Source organism: Leucopleurus acutus (assembly GCF_964270905.1).
Source record: "Leucopleurus acutus genome assembly, chromosome: 9".
Lineage (NCBI taxonomy): Eukaryota > Metazoa > Chordata > Mammalia > Artiodactyla > Delphinidae > Leucopleurus > Leucopleurus acutus.
The window spans coordinates 23728473-23753220 of record NC_139144.1 but is presented as its reverse complement, the minus strand read 5'-3'; the positions used below and the strand labels follow the sequence as shown (position 1 = coordinate 23753220).

The 24748-nt window shown below is 33.3% G+C and overlaps 1 protein-coding gene across 2 annotated transcripts in view; it reads right to left on the bottom strand.

The window, feature by feature from the left end:
• Positions 1–24748, bottom strand: part of PTPN12 (protein tyrosine phosphatase non-receptor type 12) — an 89135-nt gene that overhangs the window by 25817 nt on the left and 38570 nt on the right. For both annotated transcript variants that reach the window (XM_082846751.1, XM_082846752.1), the window contains exons 3-11: positions 22154–22230; positions 19748–19843; positions 18913–18951; positions 16155–16226; positions 12423–12482; positions 10467–10609; positions 7644–7710; positions 4868–4945; positions 4669–4767 (exon numbers count right to left, since the gene is read on the bottom strand). In XM_082846751.1, the coding sequence (XP_082702877.1) occupies positions 4669–4767; positions 4868–4945; positions 7644–7710; positions 10467–10609; positions 12423–12482; positions 16155–16226; positions 18913–18951; positions 19748–19843; positions 22154–22230 (731 nt within the window). The remainder of the gene's footprint in view (positions 1–4668; positions 4768–4867; positions 4946–7643; positions 7711–10466; positions 10610–12422; positions 12483–16154; positions 16227–18912; positions 18952–19747; positions 19844–22153; positions 22231–24748) is intronic.

Sequence of the window (24748 nt, the reverse complement as noted above, 5' to 3'; positions counted from 1 at the left end):
AAAGTGTATTAATATTTTTTGTGTATTAATATTTCCACATAACAGCTTTATCAAGGGCCACAAAAGAAAAAAATCAGAACCTAATTATCAAATATATAAGGATATATTATCAGCTGCAGAACAAAATAAATATTAAAACAAGGTGCTTTAAAAAAACTTTACATTGGAAAAAAATTCAGAGTTCAGTAATATCACATCTAAAATGTACAACACAAGCATAACAGAAGGACCATAACACAAACTATTGTTGCTGTTAATCACCCTAGAACTGAAAATCCTGGTGTAAACTGGTGGTAGTATCTTTTATATACAAGATAAAAAGGCGTGTGCGCATACCTTAGAGCTGCTTGCTTACTGAGGTGTTTCTAAATCCCAAGTCAAATGCTACTGGATTCCAAAATAAATTTTCTCTTTACATCTTCTACTCTGAGAAGTGATTTTAGTTGTAAATACCTCTAACAAATAACATTTATCATAGAGTCATATTGCTGATTAGCATTTCAAACTAAAATCTCTACAAAAATAATTTTGAGACATAGAGCTTTAAGAGCTTTTTTAAAAGTTCCTTAACTTTACTTCTAAATTAAGTTGTCAGAGAAATAATAAATGGAGATTTATGATTGTTTTTCAGAGCATAGGTTCAGAAAGATAAGTAAGATATTTCAAATCATTTTACTCAACCACACAGCTCTAAGATAATTTTCCCCAAATTTTTAGATCCTACATTTTCTCTAACTGGGATTTATGGTTTCTAACCATATATAAACATGTTATAAAAACAGTCATTTATATTTTAAAGTACCTAGAAAATAAGATTTCTTAAGAGGAAAACATTAAAAAGTTATCTAGAATGATACGCTATCTTTTCTCCTATCCACTTGTCCTTACACGTTTTTATCCATTCATCCATTGAGATATATAGTACCAGACATTATGGTACACAACCTTTGGCAAAATATTTATTCTCATAAAATACAGTTTTTCAGAATGGATTCTATAGAAAATTGTTTTTCCCTTTTGCAAAATAGGAAAAAACATCTTGTACAAATGGCAAATTCAGCAGTCATCATGTCAGCTTTAACAAAACACAAGGACATAATCTAATATTTTAAGTTCAGTTAGCATGCAAACATGTAGTGTGTGGCTCCTATATAACCAGGCAATGAGATAAGAAAGTAGGATTGAAGTAACCACTATCTGCTATTGGATGCTATTTCATCTAATCTCATATGATGTATGATTTTTCTTGTATTCCTTAGGGATTTGTAAACCTTTGACCTAATAGAAAAAATCTATAACAAAAATGTAACTGTAGTGTGGAGTTCAGGCTAGTAAAAAGGAAGTTTAATTTTATGAATAAAACCTAAAAAAAAGAAAAATCAGGTAATGAGAAAAACGAAGATGAGAGAGTAATGCAATATTTTTCACTTTTTTTTGGAAATATAGTTAAAACCTTTAAAAAAACAACATTGAACATTGCCTTAAAATTTTTTTCTAGCAAAGGCAACAAAAGCAAATTTAAACAAGTGGTATTATATCACACTAAAAAGCTTCTGCATAGCAAAGGAAACCTCAAGAAAATGAAAAGGCAACCTACTAAATGGGAAAAATATTCGCATATCATGTATCTGATAAGGGGTTAATATCCAAAAAAATATAAGGAACTCATATAATTCAGTAGCCAAAAAAAAAAAAAAACCACAAGTCGATTAAAAAGTGAGAAGATCATTTGAATAGACATTTTTCCAAAAAGACATGCAGATGGCCAACAGGAACATGAAAAGGTGTGCAACATTACTAGCCTTCAGCGAAATGCAAATCAAAACCACAATGAGACCTCACACCTGTCAAAATGGCTATTATCAAAAAGACACGAAAAAAGTGTTGAAGAGGATGTAAAGAAAAGGGAACCTTTGTCTATTGTTGGTGGAAATGCAAATTGGTGCAGCCACTATACAAAACAGCATGGAGGTTCCTCAAAAAATTAAAAATAGAACTACCATATGATCCAGCAATTCCATTTATGCATATTTATCTGAAGAAAACAAAAACACTAACTCTAACTGAAGATAAAAAATGCTAACCAAAGATACATGTACCCCCATGTTCACTGCAGCATCATTTACAACCCAACTGTGCACTGATGAACAGATAAAGAAAATGTGGTATTAAAAAAAAAAGAAAAGAAAATGTAGTGTGTATACACACACACAGGAATATTATTCAGCCATAAAAAAGAATAAAACCTTGCCATTTACAACAACATGAATGGAACTTGAGGGCATTACATCAAGTGAACTAAGTCAGAGAAAAGACAAATGCTGTATGAACTCAGATGTGGAATCAAAAAACAAAAAATGGAACTCGTAGATACAGAGAACAGACTGGTGCTTGCCAGAGGTGGTGTTGGTGGTGGGGCCCAAAGTGGGTGAAACAGGGTCAGAAGTTTCAAACTTCCAGTTATAAAATAAGTAAGTCACAGGCTATAATGTACAGTTTGGTGACTATAGTTAATAATACTGTATTTTATATTTGAAGATTCCTAAGAGAGTAAATCTTAAAAGTTCTCCCCACAAAAAAAAAAATTCTGTAACTATGTATGATGATGGATGTTAACTAGACTTACTGTAGTGATAACTGCACAATATATGCAAATATTGAATCACTATGTTGTACACCTGAAAGTAACGTTACATATCAATTATATCTCAATAAAAATTAATTAATTAAAATTTTTTCTAGCTGATTCACTTTGCTGTACAGCAGAAACACAACATTGTAAAGCAACTATACTCCAATAAAAATTAATTTAAAAAAAAAGAAAAAAATTTTTCTATACATTAAAAAATTTTTTCACTTCTAGAAATAAGGAAATGGTATAACTGTGAAGTATAAAAACCTTAACTTTGAAATTAATATTGCATTTATGGAAAAAAACAGAAGTATTTTTCAATTAAAGGTTAAAGAAAAAGTAGCCTATTTAGCTTTTTGAAATATTAAAGGAGTCTCAATTTAGATAAAATTATACACAGTAGTATATAAGCATTCTATTCTATATTATAAAATATTTGGCTTCATTGAGCACAGGTTATAACAGGCTTTAGTTAAACTAAAGGGAAAAGAGAGATCATAATATGAGGCATAGTTGTAAAATGATTTCTATGTTAACAAGGGAAATAAGAATGAGGTCACATATATGAATCTTAAAAATCTGAAACTATCACCTGTCTAATAAAGGAAATACACTGTCCCAAAAACCCATGGATTAATATTAGATTATTTTAACACACTGAGGTAAGCTTTGGTTAACAAATCTCTCATTTGTAACACCAAGAAATTTCAAATAGTCTTGGAAATTACCAAAACCATACAAAGGGGAAAAAGGAAAACAGTGGTTATAAATTTTGCCACTGGGCTTCCCTGGTGGCGCAGTGGTTGAGAGTCCGCCTGCCGATGCAGGGGACACGGGTTCGTGCCCCAGCCCGGGAAGATCCCACATGCCGCGGAGCGGCTGGGCCCGTGAGCCATGGCCGCTAAGCCTGTGCATCCGGAGCCTGTGCTCCGCAATGGGAGAGGCCACACAGTGAGAAGCCCGCGTACCGCAAAAAAAAAAAAAAAAAAAAAGCCACTAATTTCCTCATTTTACTTCAGTTATTGAGGCTAAATTGGTTTATCATGCGATAGTCATCTTAGATTCAATAATAAAGATGTAAAGAAATTCATCCAAAAAAACAGCCTGATACCTTCAAGGATAAGACGATATATAGAGGAAATAAGAGAAATACTTTAAAAAGAGGCAGAAATGAGAACACTGTGAGAAAAGAGTATTTTTGTCAGGTCAAAATTTGAATATCCAATAAATTCTAACGCTAAAATGACAGTGAACTAAAACAAGCCCCAAAGGGACCTAATTATGGTCCTATATTTCTACATGATTAAAAAGCACCTACAAAATAATGACAAAGCTTTATATCGTCATGACCAAGAACAAAACAAAATTCATGTAGAATCAACTTAGAATTACTTAGGTTGGATGGAAGGAGAGAGAGAAAAATGCAGTTAATTTGTTAAAAGTAATTTACACTTGAAACAATATTGAATTATATAACTTTTGACTGAGATCTACATTCATAACTATATTTTACTTAGAATATTATTTAACTTGTAGTGGAGTCATTATATATCCATCACAATAGAGATTCAAAGAGGAAGAAGGAAAGGAGTTAAAAAATCAAAGTTAGGGCTTCCCTGGTGGCGCAGTGGTTGAGAATCCGCCTGCTAACGCAAAGGACACGGGTTCGAGCCCTGGTCTGGGAAGATCCCACATGCCACGGAGCAACTAGGCCCGTGAGCCACAACTACTGAGCCTGCGCGTCTGGAGCCTGTGGTCTGCAACAAGAGAGGCCACGACAGTAAGAGGCCTGCGCATGGCGATGAAGAATGGCCCCCGCTCTCCGCAACTGGAGAAAGCCCTCACACAGAAACGAAGACCCAACACAGCCAAAAATAAATAAATAAATAAATTTATTAAAAAAAAAAAAATCAAAGTTAAATAAAAATAATAACTGTAACGGATATTCTCAGATAAAACACAAGATGGCAATTAAAAAGCTAAATATCACATCTTGGTTAAAAGTTTTCTAAAATTAATAGGTGAAGAATACCTACCACTCCATCAGCAATTTTCTGGGCTCCATGAATTTCATATAGTTGTAGCTGTTTTTCAAACAGTTGGGCGATAGCTCTATGAACAAGCTCATACTGCTCCTATTAGGGAGATGAAATGATAAACAAGGGGAAAGACATTAAAAAAAATAAGAAGGCATTTATAAAAATATAGTTTATAAAGTGAAACAAAAAACTATACCTTAGTTTGTACTGCAGAATGCCTCTGTGTTCTCATTTCTTGTATTAAGTTGAAAACATTAAATTCCTCTGGTATTTTCTAAAACAAAGAATTAAAAACATGAACTGTGGACAACTGTTCAGAAAAAACAGTAAAATAGTCTTCAACTCAGCTTTTCACACAGACCTTATATACGTGCTGGGTAACTGAAAATTTATTGAGCACTATCTATCATGCATCAGAGACCGTGCTTAGTCAAGAACGAATCTTGACACTCAGCACTCAAGCTAGTGAGCTAGATACGTGAACAAATAAATGTCCAGCCAACGTATGGTTGCAGTACAGTGGGAATAAACATGCTGTGACTAACACTGGTGTGTGAGTGAAAAGTGAAATATACATAAGCATGGCGGATTAAATGTATAATCTATTTGGGGAATTAAGAAGCTTGATGTAGATAAAACTGACTAAAAGACTGAAAGAAGGAGAGCAATTCAAAGGAGGAGAAAAGATAAGGCTACTTGGCATCAGACTGCAAACATAATAGAGTCTGAACTCATTCTAGAGGCCAGTGTTTCCTGGGCTGGCTACATAATGACCAGCTAAGAGAGCTACATCTCTGGAGACTGTGAAACATCCTAGACAATTCGTTTGTACATCTGGAATTATAACTACTGCAATAGGCAACCATGACAAGGGCAGATCTGATATTTGGTAACTTTTGTAGCAGGGGAGATGACAGAGTGAAAAGGGGAGAAACTGGTGGAGGCTTACTGAAGCAGTCCAAAAAAACAGAAAGGTAGATTTAAGGCACATTTCTGAGGCAGAATTACTAGAACTTGGTGATCAACAAGAATATTTTGGAGTGATAAAGAAGACAGAAGAGTTAAACATGATTTCCAGATTCACTGCTTGGGAGTCTTTATATACACCAGAAGATTTTTATATCATTTCCTAAACTAAGGCTTAAGATTATATTTATGTTATGTCAAACTCAATCAAATGGGGACTGTGTTCAAAATACACAACTTTTGAAATGACAAGATGTTTGTTTGCTAGTATTCAACCAAATGCCTCTTGCTCCCCCAATTTTTTTTTTTTTTTTTTTTTTCCGGTACGCGGGCCTCTCACTGTTGTGGCCTCTCCCGTTGCGGAGCACAGGCTCCGGATGCGCAGGCTCAGCGGCCATGGCTCATGGGCCCAGCCGCTCCGCGGCATGTGGGATCTTCCCGGACCGGGGCACGAACCCATGTCCCCTGCATCGGCAGGCGGACTCTCAACCACTGCGCCACCAGGGAAGCACCCCCAATTTTAATCTTTGACTTTTTAACATGTATTAAAATCTAGCATTTTTATTCACTTAAAAATTTTCATACAAGTGTTAGGAGATGATTTGTTTAGGGGGAATACAAAAATAAAATTTAACAGAGGGCTTTTTGAAAAACTGTTTAAAATTTAAATACTCTGGGGCTTCCCTGGTGGCACAGTGGTTGGGAGGCCGCCTGCCAATGCAGGGGACACAAGTTTGAGCCCTGGTCCGGGAAGATCCCACATGCCACACAGCAACTAAGCCCGTGCACCACAACTACTGAGCCTGCACTCTAGAGCCTGCAAGCCACAACTACTGAGCCTGTGCTCTAGAGCCCACAAGCCACAACTACTGAAGCCCGCGCGCCTAGAGGCCGTGCTCCACAACAAGAGAAGCCACTGCAATGAGAAGCCCGCGCACTGCAACGCAGAGGAGCCCCCGCTCACTGCAACTAGAGAAAGCCCACGTGCAGGAATGAAGACCCAATGCAGCCAAAAGTAAATAAATAAATAAATTTTAAAAACAATTAAATATTCCCTAAGCAAAAGTGAAAAATGGAACGAAGGCAGGGAAAAAAAGAATAGAAGGAAGAAAGAAGGAAAAAGAAACTACATATTTTATTATTCCTATTTTATATGACATAGATTGACAAATTCATAGAAACTATAAAGCTATGAAGAATAAAAGCTTCTCCCTAATGTATAGAAAATAAACATACTATAGAACCGGCAAATAAACCAAATCTACATACAATGAGGAGACTTGTGCTTTTCAAATCTGTAATGAGGGCTATGTCTTTATATTCTCCATAGTATTAAACCCAATTTCTTGGAAATAGTACTGGTAGCAACAATAATACCAGGGATAGTAAGAGAAACGAACACTAAATTTAGCACTTGCTACATGTCACACATAGTACTGAGGAACTTTACAAACTTTCTTAAGAACTTATTTAATTCTTTGAGTTATTAACATTATGATTCCCATTTTCAGATAAAGAAATTGTGGCACAATGAGATTAAGTAAATCGACCAAGATCCCACAGCTAGTAAATGAGAGAGCCAGAGTTTTAATCTGGGACGTTTGGCTGCAGTTATTAGCATTCTTAACCACCATATTATATAATGTTTCCAGTTAGGCATAAATATTTACTGAATTGATTATACTTATACATAGAATAAATATAAAAGGCAACAAGAGTGCTGTATTTGGAAAAGTCAATGCAGAGTTTACGTGCCTAATGTAGGTATTAATTCATCCAGAAGAAATGGATGACAATATGTTTATCTTGCTGCCCAGTGTATTACCTCAAGGTAATATGCATCATTTATACCTTTCACTGCCTTTATCTCTTACATAGCAAAGCTACTTCTAAAAAAGTAACATATGTATAACAAAACATATGCTATAATTTACTGCAATTAATTATCAAGTTTGAAAATCATAACAGATCAACTACATGTAATGATACATAAAAATTATTCTTACCCCAGCTTTTAGTAAATTCCACGTATAATCTATGGCACAAATGGCACCTGTTCTTCCACAGCCTGCACTATAGACATAAAATTTGAAAAAACAATTTGATTTTTGTGGTAAAAGAACCGTTAAATACATGTGGGTGGACATGTTAATATTCAGAAGCAAAAAATCATTTAAGAAATCTGACAAAATTCTACTTATTTAGTAAACAAACTACAACTTAAAGAGTGTGCATGGCAAACATCCTTAACATTAAGATTTATATCTTGTTTTCATTTAATTTAAGGAACTTCCAAAAGTAACTCACAGAATACCTAGAAGCCTTCACTTTGAAAGTCTGTCTACCTCAGAAAACCTTGTCTAGCTAACAAAATACCTTGCAGATATAAATTTATACTATGTTCTAGATGGCTCTGGTGCTTTAGAGTAGAGGAGAAAACTACATCATTTCAATTGCAAAAGGTATAGGAAAGACGAAAAATGCTACAAGCCCTAGAAACTGGTTTGAAGACCAGCAGTGATTTCACCAAAGAAACAAAGGCCACTAATGCTCTCTAATCTCCTGAAGAACTAATAGAACCTGGAGAATGTAAAGTAAAATACCACAGGTTAGTTATTTTAAAATATGACAGAAATACTTTAAAGCAACTGATTTTCAGCTAGAGGGAGGCATATGCACTTAAGTATTGAGAATCACCATGAGTAATTAAAGATGTTACTGACATCACTACAATAATTTTAGGCAGAAAAAAAGTTGGGCAGCACTTTAATGTGTATTTTGAAACTTTTAGAAGTACCAGTAGTTTGTTAAACATGTAATCTAAGAATTCCTGATAAATTACATTATAAGCAACTTAGTATGGTTTTTAAAAAGGTCTTAACAATAAACATTAATAATTGTAAACCACTGATGTATTTGTCAATTCCACACATCAGAATGTTTCTAAAATTTTGGAGTTAACAGTTACTAGGGCTAAATGATATACATTTAAAACTTGATGGTTAAAAGTGTGATATTACAGAGACACAGAAAACCAGATCAATGCAACACAACAGAAAATTCAGAAACAGATTTGAGTATATTCAAGTATTTATTACATAATGGTGGATTCTCCAATTAAAGCGGAAAGACTAGACCATTCAATAAATAGTACAGGCAAAGTTAAAGCAAAAATTAGATTCTTACCCTTTATCTTAATCACAGAAATATTCCAGATGCATTAAAAATATAATGTTTAAAAAAACCTACAAGTGTATTTTTACACACTACTGTGTTAGGGAAGGACTTTCTAAGCATATGTCAATGTACACAAATCGTTAATGAAGATATTCACAATTATGTATGGTAAAACACAGGCAGAATAAAAACCATGAAAAACCAGAGCACTTACAACATGACTACACATTAACATCTTCAACATATAAAGACATATAAAGAATTCATAATGTATAATTACTGAGATGAAAATCACTGGCAAAGTAAACAAACAAGCAATCACAAAAGAATATAAATGACCAAGAAAAAAAAAAGCTTGCCTGTCACACTGACACTGAAACAAAAAGATAAAAGTATTGGGAAAAATATGGGGAAATGGGCATTCCCACAAACAAACCAGCAGTGGTATGCTTAATTACAATGAGCATCGAATTTATGGATAAAAAATTTTTAAATATATACTAAAGGTATGAAAAGGTTCATGTCCTTTAACTTAGAAATCCCACTTTTAGATATCTAATGAATTACAGATGTGTTCAACAATTTCACCATAAGATTGGCCACTGGATATTTAAATTGTTGTTTAAAATAGCTGAAAATGAATGGGGTAATAAATGAAATGCCAAGAAATGGAGGTTAAATATAAAATACAGTGCAGTCATAATGTATTCCAGAAGAAAATTTATGACTTAGAAAGATGTACATAATATATGAAATGGGGAAACATTCTTAAAAAAAAATACTATACACACATTGAAAGCACATACACTAAAATTTTAACAGTGGTCATCTCTAGTGGGATTGTGAGTGACTCCTTCCTTTTATGTTTGTGCTATCTAAGTCACTACAGTTACCATACTATTTTGGTTCAAAAATATTAAATGATCAATTTATTTTTTAAAGGAAAATCTTCCTATCAAATTGGATTTATGAACTATGTACATTGACTGGACAATATTAATAGAACAGGAAATAATTTCAACTAACTTGTAAAGAAGTTAAGCCAAAGCAATTTCTTTATCTTTTAATTCTATAATTAAATAGATCTTTTTAACCAATTAACTACTTAATTAAAAAGTCAACTAACCACAGAATTAACTACAGAAAAATAATTTTAATTAACCAGATTGTTAACTTATTCCCACATCTCCATCAGCAAGCCACCTTTCTGGCCCATACATAAAAAGAAGCCCTTTCACTTCACTAATATAAGGCATCACAATCCAACCAAATGGCTAAGAAAACTATCTTTGGTGTTCCATCTCCACTAATATCTTTTAACTATTTAATTAACCAGTAAATCTGAGTCTGAAAAATTTCATTTATTGATGCTTTTTATAACAAATGTGAATGAGATATAAGTCACTTAAAGAGATAAACTGTAGTTTTATAAGTACTATGGTTTTAAATTTTTTAGAAGCATTGACCGTAAAATAAAAATTAAGAGAAGAAAAGCTGCCTCAGGATTCAAATAGCTTTTACTATTTGGAAACCCATATAATGACCTATCTAATGAAATTCCAAAATTTAGGTTTCAAAATATCATACATTACCCATATTATAATGCCACCTATATTTCAAAGTATTTAAATATTTAGAAAATTTTTCTGTACCTGCAATGAATACAAATAGGCACATCTTCATGTTCTTGGTATTTCCTCATTAAGCTTATCATGTCCAGAATAGAATCAAATGATGAGGGAACATCATGGTCTGGCCAGTTCACATAATGAAACTGATATAGCCTACGAGATTCCTTCAAGAATAACAGAAATTCAGCCATTATGAAGATACACTTGCAAATTTTAAAGCATACAGAAAAGCTGCAAATCTCACTTTACTGCCATTTCTAAGAGATGTAATTCATATTTAGCACTTCCTTAAAAAAATGATAGCCTACATTTATCATGTATAAAGTATTGATCTAAGGGCTTCACATGTAACAATTTACTTAATCCCCATGTAACACCATGGGGAAGGTATTGTTAATACTATCCTCATTTTATAGGTAAGGAAATTGAGACAGAAAGAATAACATGCACAATGTTTCACAGCAAGTGACAGATATGGGATGTGAAAGCAGGCAGTCTTACTTCCTAAACCTACACTTTAACCATTATACTATGTATACTACTTAATTAATCTACAGTATTAAATGGATGAGCAATATACTATAAGCATTGTTTTAGAATCTATTGTAATCAGAAGACTAATAGACTATTTAAACCAAAAAGAAAATTAGAAACGAACTTGTCCAAACCCAAACCTACTCAAATTATGGTGTGGGCTGCCACCCATCTCCCTACCCTTCCAAGGGATCTGTGAGTTTCACACTATTTTTATAATAATACTAAGGTGTTATTTGCCATTTTCATTCTCATTCTCTCATGAGTGTCCAGCAGTCTTCTCAAGGCTATATGATTTAGGATGATGTCATCACTTGGAAAGGTAATGGAATGTCTGCTTGTATATTCATGCTTTTAAAAAAACTTCTCAGTTTTAATTTCAAATATAGTAAATATTAAAAGATATAACCCACAGAAACAAGAGCTCTTTGGAATCTTCAACAGTTTTTAAGAATGTAAGAGTCCTGACATCAGAATGTTTTGAGAATGGCTATTCTGGTGTTTAATAGAAAGAGCACCGCTTGGAATTCAGGTAAAACTGTATTCAAATTCTACTTCTGCCATTAACTGAATAACTTCAGGTAAGCTACCTAACTTCTCAAAGATTCTTTATCTTCATCTATGGGCAACAGAGATAACAGTACCTACCACTATGAAGCTAGGAGGATTGAAATGCCTGATACAATACTGAAATTCAGTAAGGTATCTATAATTAATATTATAGATTAAAAAATAGCAGCCAAATGATAATAATTGACTCAACTAAAGGGAAATGATTAGTCAGGTCAAGGGTTGCTAAGAGTACTGGAACCATGTCTACTTATAAACAGGAAGGAGTTGTTAAGTATGCTTACAATGCACTGTTTGGGGAAGAATGATGAGTGTCATGGCCAAGCTTAATTACTTATAGTGATTTAAAATTTAAGATAATAAAAACAGAGAAATTGAGGAAGAATTGATAGGCATTCTCTAATGTCTATCAGATTTTTCTTTGATTCCTTCCTGGAGAAATTATCATTTTATATAGCTCTGAAACTGAAGTCATAGGCCTCCAGTGAAAACAAGTTATATCTAAATGAAGACTTAGCGTTAATAGCGGCTTGTCTCTTTCTAAAAAATTGTAAACTAGTAAAAGTGGGTAATAATTATGTAAATAATACTATAATCTGTTTACTGCAATAGAGGAAAAATATTTGCAGCACAGAAACCAACTATTCCAAATACAGTAAATTTATTTTAGGGAAAGTTGTTCTAAGAAAGTAATTATATTAACTTTAATTGATAAAACATAAGGCTCAAAATGTAACTAATGTAAATGTAACTATATAACTAAAAAAATCAACAAACCTCCTTAACTATGTAAGGTAAGACAGTATACTATTTATATATATCCTCTCTTTAAAAACTATCCTTAGAAACTATCTCTAAATGGAAAATACTTACATTCTGAAATTCAAGTAAGAGTGTCCTAATGAAGTAGTCTGTTCTTGCTTGTTCAGCTTCCTAAGTAAAGGGAAACGATTGTGAGTCAGTAGAACATTAAAACAAAAACATACACACCAAAACAAACAATAACCTCATATTTAAAGTCCACCATATGCAATTAATCTTTAAAATTCCAGGTATGCCTGATAATTATAAAAACAACAATTCTAGAAGTCATCAATTTGTTTATCTAGGTTTTATTTATTTATTTATTTATTTATTTATAAACAGAAGTGTCTATTAACCAATTACTTAGCTAGGAGTCTATCATCCAACAAAATATTTGCAAAGTGACAACCATCCCCAGAATCATGTAACAGAAATAACACCTACAAACAAAATGTCACTCCTTAGTACCTACAAACATCTTCAACCATTTTATCTTTCCATTAAGCTTGATTTTCTCTACCTAACACTCAACTCTGAATTAACTGGATGCCAAATGTGGAAGGAAAAGGATGCACTCACAAAATCCCAAATTATTATTTTGGTTGATGACAACATAATCACTTTAAAAGTCTCTTACTATCATTTGTCAATATATTAGAAAGCTAACTATTCTTTTTGCTTTTTTAATTAAAACTACAGACAGGGTAGGACAGCGATTGTCAAGAACAACAGGGTATGCTGCTTTATTAATTAAAAAAAATTCAGTATTATTCCTGCTTTAATTTTTTTAAACCATAGTAATTTATTTTGAACTTTTCAAATAACATTGCAGGGGGACTTCCCTGGTGGTCCGATGGGTAAGACTCCACGCTCCCAATGCAGGGGGCCCGGGTTCGATCCCTGGTCAGGGAACTAGATCCCGCATGCATGCTGCAGCTAAGAAGTCTGCATGCCACAACTAAGAAGCCTGCATGATGCAATGAAGGTCCCACGTGCCTCAACTAAGACCCGGCACAGCCAGAATAAATAAATATATATTTTTTTAAAATAACATTAAGAGGAAAGTATGTTCTTATTTTCATCATAACAGAGTACAAATGAAAATATTGGTCTAAGACTTAACCTTTTCTCACCTATAAAAGGTGAGATAAATACTTTTGGCTTTGTGGGCCATAAAGTCTCTGTCTACTTTATGTTGCTGTTGTGATAGGCAAATATATAAATTAATGGGTGTGGTTGTACTCCAATAAAACTTCACTCATAAAACAGGCAATGAGCTAGACTGACCCATGGACAGTGTGCTGCTATCTGATCTAAGTGGTTACACACAGCAACATGCTACTGAGCTCCAGCCTGCCCATTCCCCACTGTTCACCAACACTTAACCCTCCTTCTCATCCCCAAACCAAGAGAGCTCCTGATACTGTCCTGTCTCAGTCTCAAACACTCTGATTGCCAAGTATAGTCAAGTCACGTACTATGTTTATTTTCACTTCCTTGCTTTCTACTTATAAATTTGATTTTTTGTTTGCAACAGTGATAACGAATCCTGAGTTGTCTGAAACAACCACATGCCATACAAATTACTTTCCATTTTGAAAGAAAAATTTTGCTTCTTCAGCATGGATTAATTCCATCACTGACAAATCAAACCAGCTGTTACGAATCAAATCAAACCTCTTATCAAGAGGACTTTTAAAAATTACCTTTTAGTGCAACTGAAAAACCAACCCAAAAAGTCAATTCATCTTTTCAAATTATAAACTATTTCTTACTTTTCTCTATTCATTATTATAAGCTGTTTACTATTTCTGATCCCCAACTGTTAAAAAATTTTAAGTTGTTTTGTTATTGACTATTAATCACTATATGTGGTCACTTGAACTGTGACATTCATTACAATTATCTTATTACATTTAAATTTACAAATGTTCAACACAACCATGCTGCACAGAACTAGGTTTCCTGGACTGTCTAGGGACTTAATATTGTAGAATACTTTCTGAACTGGTGAAGGGGTAGTGTTCCCTCACTGGAGTACAATATGGTTATGTATTGGTTTTTATTCATTCCAAACAATATGAAATGCAGTAGCATTTTTAAATTTTTTAAATTTAATCCACAAACAGTTAATTCTAACCAGGACTTTAGAGTATTGACTATAAATCCAGGCCATTTAACTAGGAGTTACAGTTAACATTACAAAAATCACACTGTATTTATAAAGGAGACTGTGTAAAACAGCCTGCGTCCTTTTCTGCATAAACCTAGAAAGCACTAAATTTCTGGTAGCATCAGAGGAATTCATAAATCCTAAGTACAAGTAAGTCATAAAATTAAGGACTTCTTGAATTCACCAATGACGAGTAAAATCAAAGAAATTATATTTCATTTAACCATGGAAAACAAAGTCAAAAACAAGCAATTATGAGATGGGTAATGTAATGGTTAATTTTATGTGTCAACCTGGCTGGGCCATGGTGTGCTCAGATACTTGGTCATACGTTATTCTTGGTGTTCCTGTGAGGGAGTTTTGGGGTGAGATTAACATTTAAATCCGTGGACTTTGAGTAGTGCAGACTGCTCTCTCTAAGGTGGCTGGCCCTCATCCAATCAGTTAAGGCTTGAATAGAAAAAAAGGACCAGCCTCCTCCAAGTCAGAGAATTCTCCAGGAGACTGCTTTCATGTGTAACATTAGCTCTTCTTGGTTCTACAGCAGACCGTCTTTGGACTGGAGCTGAACATCAGTTTGCCTGGGTCTCAGCCTGCCCACCTTCGGATTAGAACTATTGTATCAGCTCTCGGTCTCCAGGCTGCTGCTCTTCAGCGTGAAACTGAAGCATCAGCACCTCGTGGGTCTCCAGCTTGCCCACCCTCCCCTGCAGATTTTGTACTTGCCAGCCTCCATAATCATGTGAACCAATTCCTTATGATAAACCTCTTTCTCTCTATATATAAACATCCTACTGCTTCTGTTTCTCTTGAAAACCGTGACTAATATAGGGAACTTATTTAATTTTCATGTATGTTTAATCATCGTACTTTGAGTTGAGTAAATAAGACAGTATATTTCTTTCAAGTGATTAAAAAAGACACCTTCATGTGTAACCCAAAGCAAATTGTTGGTTCTATTCTAAAGCTTATATTTTACTTCTTTTTTGTTGTTCCTTCACTGTTTTTGTTTTTTAATTCATTTTCTCAGATTTGTGTTGTTAGTTTTAGAACCTGAATTTAATTCACTTCCACAGCTCATCAAATAGGTATATATTTTAAGTTTCATATCAAGTTTTCTGCCATAAAAGATAAACCTCTACTTTCAGGATGTAAGTTCTCAAACCCATCTTTGTACATAATTATAACAATTCTGGGGAGAATAACATAGATATGAAAGATTAACATAATAAACTATACTTCCGTCATCAAGGATCTTTCTTATTTGTTGAATTTGAAACTAATACTCTATATACCACTTTTCAAATAGATCACTCAAAGCAGTTATTCGTTTATTCTTAGATACATAACACTTATGATCAACTTATATACAAAGAATAACACAGAATTAACAAAATAAGGTACAAGGAAATTATACGTTTATGAAAAGTCATTCTCAAAGCTTCTTAGTTTAAAAGCAGTATAAAAACAAACATTATTATTAATGTTTGTTTATTAAGTGTAGATTTACATTAAAACATTGAAGGCTTGGCTTATATAAAACCAGGTTCATACCATATTATAATTTAATTATCAGTCGAACATACTCATTACCTGATTAAATAATGTATATAAAAATAGGTACTTACACAAGAAATTTTAAATGGTGCAAATGTTATAGGGTCTTCTCCATACAAAGGCCAATAGCGCTCACATTTTTTCTGTTTTCCAAAAAAAAGTTAGTAAATAATTGATCATTTGTTTTACTTGAACTTCAACAAATATTTTGTGTTCAGGTTGTTCTTCCTTCCCAGAAAACAGAAAAACTGCCATCAATAGGCAAGGAGCTAGGAGCTCTCAGACTTACCCAACTAACCATAAAGGTGGGCTACCATGACCTCTCCAAGATTAGTCATAAGAACCTTATTAACATAAGTGTATAAACTGTTCATTGCTACCGGCTTGGTATATAGAGTAGACTCCAAAGATCCTCCTCTAGAAAAGAAAAATTGCTTAAAAAAAAAGTGCCTGGCACAAGGAGGTCCATTCAGTATAAAAAGTTGCCAGGCAAGTTTTAATGCTTGTAAAATGACAATCTCTATAATAACTGGCTGAATTCTTGTTAAGTGTAAAATCTGTGGCATCGTGGAAAGAGCACTCCACTTGGTATCTGAAGAATTTTGCAAGTAGCAATTTTACTGTTTGGTTGACCTTTAGTTCCTTTACCTGTAAAAATGGGAATAATAATCCTTATCTTATATGATTGCTTCAAGTACTAAATAAGAGTTTATTTCAAATGTTCCACTGGTGGAACGCTATAAAAGAATAATGTATTATTTAAACTATCCACTTTTGAGATTCTAGGAAGTGTAATTGAACAGTTTCCCCTTTTACTTTCCCATTTTAAACAAGTATAGAAATAGTAGAATATTCAATTTTCATTGGTTTCTAATATCAAGCCCCATCATTTTAGAAACTTAGGTAAGTGAATGAAAGCCTAACTTTACAGAGGATCCAGTGATTCTGATGCAAGAAATGATGCAATTTTACCAAGACCCAATAAAATGAAACCCTTTAAGTGACAATTTAGCTTAAAATAAACCTTTGGCATGGGAAATACATCAGTTCTTACTAAATTCTCATAGTTCCATATATAGTAAGTGGAATTGTTACCTATAGGCTAGAATTAACTGTAAGCTGACAATACTGCTCTCAGGGCAACAAAGTAGAACTGCCTAGCATGTCAGTTTAGCTTAGAGTAAATACTATTAATATTTTAGAAGCCTTAAAGCCACAAACTTCATTTCCCAGTAGAAGTTTATAGAAAATGATAAAATTAAATTATATTGACGGGTTTCTTTTTCTTGTTGTTTTGCCTAGTAAAGTTTTAACATCTTGAAACAGAAAAATTTATAGAAGATTAACTTAGTAAGAATGAAAGCTTGTGACTAACATGCCCCTCATTCAGACGAGCAATAACTGAGTAATTTATATTTCAGGTATGAACTAATTACAATTGATACCAAAAATAATGTGTTAAACATCATATATACATAATCTGTAATAATTTATCATTCGTTTCAGAGATGAGGAAGCTGAAGCTCAGAGGGGACAGTTCAATGTACCATGCTCCAAATGCTAGTGAAGTGTAGGTCTGTTTGATTTTATTACCTGTGCTCTTTCCATTAGGTCACATTCTAAGTCAAAGTCAAGGTTATCAAACAAATAGCCCTAACTGACAAAACAACAAAACTGACTAACAAAACACTATGAATCAAAAAAACATTAGCTTCAAAAATTTCTGCATGCAATACAACTTAATTTTTCAAGTATTATTACTGATATACAGTGTGAGCCTATTAATAGAATGAAGAGAAACAAAGCCTAAATCTTAAAAGTAACGGTAAAAAAATTAGGAAGGTGAAATTTAAATTTCCTAACACCACTGATTAATAGTAATGGTACTGAGGTACATACTGACGATACTTAAACAGATAATTACTTAACAGTTTGTACTGTAATTACAATTACTTAATTACTTTCTCAGTTTGTTTATTTTCTAATCTTAGACTGTTCATTTTCTGTCCAATATTGCTAATACTTCCACTATTTGTAAATGATATGGTTGAGCGGAATGACAAAAATTACTAGTAAAAATAAAGTTTTCCAATGATTTATACATCATAACATCTCACATAACTGAAAGATATATTATCTTGCTTTATGCAACGTATCTTTTACTGAAATTTTTCATAATAAGTTTTACAACTTAAAAATGACTTTTTACTTTAACTAATGAACTACCTTTGTATAAGGAGACTTCAAATCATCACATAATTTGTTTGATTTGTTTCTCACATTTATAGAAGCCCACATTTAAAAATGAAGACTTAAGAATTGATGCTACAGGAGATCACAATGGTTTTGAAACTAATTTCACGTGGACAGAGTTTTTACCAATGTTAAAAATTTCAGATTAAGGAATTTTCTTCTCTTTGGAGATAACATTACAAAAATGTAGTGGTATTGGGAGACAGAAATCAGAATATTCGAATTGTAAATTGATGAAAATTAATCAGAATTACTGAATTCATTTTTATTGCTCAATTTTATTCAATCCATAAAAAGTGTTCTACTTACACCACCATTAAATATTTGAAGACTACTAAGTAACAGTACAAAGTCTATTAAATGTATTTATAAAATGTAAAAGTTTATGTGCTTGGGGATTATTTGGCTCCTTTTGATGAAATAAAAGCAACTGCAGAACACAAAAAAAGAAAAGAAGTAACTATTTTAAAAACTAGGGCTAAGAGTATAATAAAAGACCAGGAATATATATCCCTAGAAATGAAGTAATAAAAAGAATACTCCACAATTATTTTAAGTGTTAATAGTTATACATACCCTTCCCATCTCAAATTCACGACAGGCCATTACAATGATCTAAAAAGAAGTGGGGGTGGGATGAGATAAAGAATATATCAGTTATAAAGAATATATCAGTTAAAACACAATTTTGTTTTTTCAATAAAATATACATTTCAAGAATTATTTTTTATTCTGAGCAAAAGTATGCCTGGCCTGTCAGAAAAAAAAAAGTAGGTTGAGTTAAAGAAATGATCAAAATCATTCCTTCGAAGTAAAGGGCTAACTAACAAATATCAACAAATTAAATTGGCTTCAAATAACATGATGTATTTGATTTGAATTAAATTTTTTGAAGCTGATAGACTTATTTCTGTCTTTTGACATAATATTAAAATAACGCGTTCAGGATATTTACCCAATAAAATAGCAATACTTTACATACATTTAATAAAATTATCAAGGTTGAAGGTATTTAACTGTCTTTGATCATAAAGGTTATTACATTTGCTTACCCATCCCAACATTTTATAATGTAATATTTCAAACATACAGCGAAGTTGAAATAATTTTACAGTAAACTCTGTATAGGCACCATCTATTCTCTACCATTAACATTTCATAATAATTGTTTTTATCACATAGCTCTCCCTCCACTCATCTATCAGTCTATCTTATTTGGTAGTTGTCTTACTAGTACTGACATAGGACAAGATTCAAAGTATTATCACACCCTATTCTTGAAATATTTCGACAAGTTTGTCAAAATTTAATGAGAAATCCTAGCCATCAGTTGCTGTCTTTTTAATAAACATTAGCTATAATTAACATATCATTATGGCTCAAAAGTCATGTCATTACATGTAATACTTACTACAACATTGTACTCCCATATCATCCTCCAAAAATCTATTACTGTATTTGCTAAAGGTCCTTGGGTTGCCACATATGCTTTTGGCCCATAAACACCCTAAAAGGGTTAAAAGCAAATTTCATATTTATTATGATTAATAAAAATATTTCCTTACCTAAATTTTAAGTTTTCAAATTTTATTAGTAATACTGCTGTTTTCGCCTAAACCATTCCCAAATAATTTTTCTTTAATAGTACATAAAAGCATGGCGAAATATATTTCACTTCAGCTTCTGATGAAATGTTACTACTTTTGAGTAATTATTAGACATGGTGCACAGAATTCATAATTAAACCTCCTTGTGCTAATTTTAAAATTATTAGTTACCTAGGAATTAAAAACAAAAGCCTTAGTACCTAGGCAACAAAGCTAACTCTAGCAGAAACATAAAAGCATGCATCAATTCTAAAAGATAATACTGGAATAGCTAACTTCTTTCTTACCTAGATTCTTCCATAACTACCTTTAGTTACTTATTCAACTTAAAGTTTTTTAAGCACCTGCTATGTATACTCTAATAGTAAACCCAAGAATATATCAAACAAAATAGTGGACTAAAATACTAAACCAGCACATAATTGAATCATACAGTGAGTCAGTGTTATTAAGTGCAATTAAAACCTAGAACTTTTAACAAATGTCCTTATTAAAGAACATAAACATCAATAATATCTGAAAGAACGAACTACCTACGTGTTAATTTTTGTTTAACCTATTAGTTTTGGGTTTTGCCATAACTGTAGTAAAATTGACTTTTTAGTAAAAACAGTTTTTATTTGAAACTATGACTGTTCAATGTTGACATAGATATTAATTTTACCATATAACTCCTACCACCTTAATATTTTTCTCAACAAAATATTATATTAAGATACGTACAGGGGCTTCCCTGGTGGCTCAGTGGTTAAGAATCTGCCTGCCAGTGCAGGGGACACGGGTTCGAGCCCTGGTCCGGGAAGATCCCACATGCCGTGGAACAACTAAGCCAGTGTGCCACAACTATTGAGCCTGCGTTCTAGAGCGTGCAAGCCACAACTACTGAACCTGCATGCCACAATTACTGAAGCCCGAGTGCCTAGAGCCCAGGCTCCACAACAAAAGAAGCCACCATAATGAGAAGCCCATGCATCGCAATGAAGAGTAGCCCCCACTCGCCACAACTGGAGAAAGCCCACACAGCAATGAAGACCCAACACAGCCAAAAATAAAGTAAATAATTTTTTTAATTAAAAAAAGAAAAAGAACCTTAAAAAAATGTATAAATACCATATATAAAATAATTGAAATTATACTGTCATATAACTAGAAAGATTCAAAAGCACAGAATAACTAACAGAACAAAACTGTCTTTTATTTACTCAAGTAGCAGTTTGAATCTCTCTCTCTCTGCTGATAAATATGTTAAAAACTTGACTGCTTTTGATCAGAGTATCCAAAAAAGGTTATCTATAAAGACTATATTTAATCTTGCATTTCAGCTGTCACTTGAAACTTAGTGACAATTGCCAAAAGTTTTTAATCTAAGTTTATATTCTGTAATTTTAAATCAGTATTACCCAGTAATTCCAGCCCTGGTAATTTATTCTAAGAAATTATTCAAAAGAATAACAATGTTCAGGGCTTCCCTGGTGGTACAATGGTTAAGAATCCACCAGCCTAATGCAGGGGACACAGGTTCGAGCCCTGGTCCAGGAAGATCCCACATGCCATGGAGCAACTAAGCCCATGTACCACAACTACTGAGCCTGCGCTCTAGAGCCCGCACACCACAACTACTGAGCCTGCGCTCTAGAACCTGCACACCACAAGTACTGAGCCTGCGTGCCCACAGCCCATGCTCCACAACAAGAGAAGCACCGCAATGAGAAGCCCACGCACTGCAACGCAGAGTAGCCGCAACTAGAGAAAACTCGTGGTCAACAATGAAGACCCAACACAGCCAAAAATAAATAAATAAAATAAATAAATTAAAAAAAGAAAAACAATGTTCACTACAATAATACCATCAAGAAAAACTGGAAACAACCTATACGGTTCAACAACAGAAATGACCATGTACATTTGTGTACCTAAACTCAAGGGGACAAACAAGAAGATTTAGCAATCAGTAAGGTGTTTATAAGTCTTCAATGTAAAAGAAGAAACAAAAATAGAAAAACTTTATCTCCACTGTCATAGAACCAAGCAAAACTCTTTATGAATAAGGAAGCTAGAAGGAAAGCCCATAAAAATATGTCATGGCTGTGCTTTTAATTTTACTTCTTTTACTGTTGGTATCACGTTAGGCAATTTTAAAATTTTTAATAAAATTAGTATGTAGGAAGACATTAAATATGGCAGAGTTGATACTTAAAGTTAATACATACCTTAATAAAATTTGCATTGATATAGTCTGAATCTTGAGAAGGAGTCTTTAAAGTCAACTTAACTCGGCTGTGATCAACTACAACAAAAAATAAAGGATTTCATAAATTATGTCCCATTGGCAAACAGGGTTTTTTTCTAACAAACCATAAACAAGATTAAATAAATAACTAAAATTATTTATTTTAAAAAACAATGAATGGGACTTCCCTGGTGGCACAGTGGTTAAGAATCCGCCTGCCAATGCAGGGGACACAGGTTCAAGCCCTGGTCCAGGAAGATCCCACATGCCGCAGAGCAACGAAGCCCATGCGCCACAACTACTGAGCCTATGCTCTAGAGCCCACGAGCCACAACTACTGAGCCCATGCGCCACAATTACTGAAGCTCATGCGCCTAGAGCCTGTGTTCCACAACAAGAGAAGCCTCAGCAATGAGAAGCCAGTGCACCGCAACGAAGAGGAGCCCTGGTTCGCCACAACTAGAGAAAGCCCGAGCGCAGCAACAAAGATCCAACACAGCCAAAAATAAATCAATTAATTAAAAAAAAAAAAAAACAATGAATGAAAATTGACTCTAGGTACCAGCAGGCTAATTTCTAACATCATCTTGACAGGAAGTCTCATTGTAAAGCTGTGTTTTAAAGTTAGAATCAGAATAAATCTCAGGAGCTCTTTTAAAATACAAATTCCTGGGCACCGTCCTAGATTTACTATACAAGAGTCTGAGGTTTAAGTGTCTACAGTTTTTAACAAGCATACTAGGTGATGAACACTAACCATTTATACACAAATACATTTGCCAAAGTTCTTGTAAGGAAATCTAACTTTCATATTTCAGAAGAAATTAGGAAAATTAAGTAAACTGTGATAAATAAATGAATTAAGATGATGTATGAAAAGTGCTCAATACTGCACTTCACCAATGATACTTATTATTAGGTAATGTCCACTTACGGTAAATAAAATCTTTACAAGAAGGTCTCAAAATATAAATTTTATTGATTTTATAAAATTATGTAGTTTTGTTTTTAAAATAAAGGTAATATCAATATGATTTTTAAAAATTAGATCTTAAAGAAAGATAGAAGATGAGACTTCCTTGGTGGTCCAGTGGTTAAGAATCCATGCTCCCAATGCAGGGGGCCCAAGTTTGATCCCTGGTCAGGGAACTAGATCACACATGCCACAACTAAGAGCCCGCATGCCGCAACTAAAGATCCTGTGTGCCGCAACTAAGACCTTGGCGCAGCCAAATAAATAAATAAATAATATTTTTTTAAAAAAAGATACAAGATGAAAAGTGAACTGCCCCTGTCCTTGAATTCCAGGGCTCTCTCTTTTCCAAAAAAGACACTATTAAAGTTCCTTTTTCATTCCAAAATTCTTATGCATATACCTATATACTTTGAAAAAGTAGACAAATACAATCATACTAAACATGTTGTTCTGAACCTTGTTATTTTTCAGTTAGCAATATATCCTAGAACTCTTCCCAGAGCAAAAACAGATCACCTTACTCGTTTTTAATGTTATATGGACGTTTCATTACTTATTTAACGAGCTACACTACTGATGGGCCATTTTTTCTTACTAGACACACTACTACAATGAACACTGCAGTACTTGTATCTGTTACCGGCAGTACCAGAGGGTAATAAGTTCCTAACAGAGGAATTGCTCCTTGCCTTCTAAAAGGTATATACCAACTTATGCAAGTGTTATTAGTAAGAGTAACTAATTGGGTGTTATCATATATTTTAATAGTTGACAATCTAAAAAATAAGACATCAGACTTGCATTTCTTGAATTATGCAAATGGATGCATATTTTCATGTAGTTGTTTGTATTTCTTTTACCAAAGTTGCTTGTTTATACCCTTTGAACACTATCCCCATGTGTCTATGTTTTCCTACTGATTTATATGAAATCTTTGTAAAGAGAGAAAAATCAGCCCTTGGTCATAGATAGTGCAGATAGATTTTTTAAAACTTTTCATTTAGAACTAATTTTAGATTTACAGAAAAATTGCAAAAATAGTATAGAGAAATCTCATACATCCCTCACTCATCTTCCCTTAATGTTAACATCTTACTTACATAACCATAGCACAGTTATCAAAATGAGAAAACTAACATTGTTACAATACTATTAATTAAACAACAGACTGTATACAAATTTTACCAGTTAAAAAAAAGTATCTTTTTTCTTTCCAGGATTCCACAATACACTTTGTTATTATTTCTCCTAAGTCTCTTCCAATCTATAAAAGTTCCTGTGACTGATATTTTTCTTATGATTGGAATGAGGTTATGCATTTTGTCCAGAACAGCAGAGAATAATCATGTGTCCTCAGTGAGAAGACACACCAAGGGGTTCATGATGTCAATATGTCATATTACTTGTGAGGTTAACCTTGGTCTTGGTTAATTTGGTGTCAGCTGGCGTCTCCACTGTGAAGTTACTATCTTTCCCTTTGTAGTAAATAAATATTTGGGGACATACTTTGAGCCTATGAAACCCTAAAGTAGTAGGATTATCTAATATTCACGGTCTCCAGATTAGAAAGGGCCATAACATGTAATATGCCACTATCAT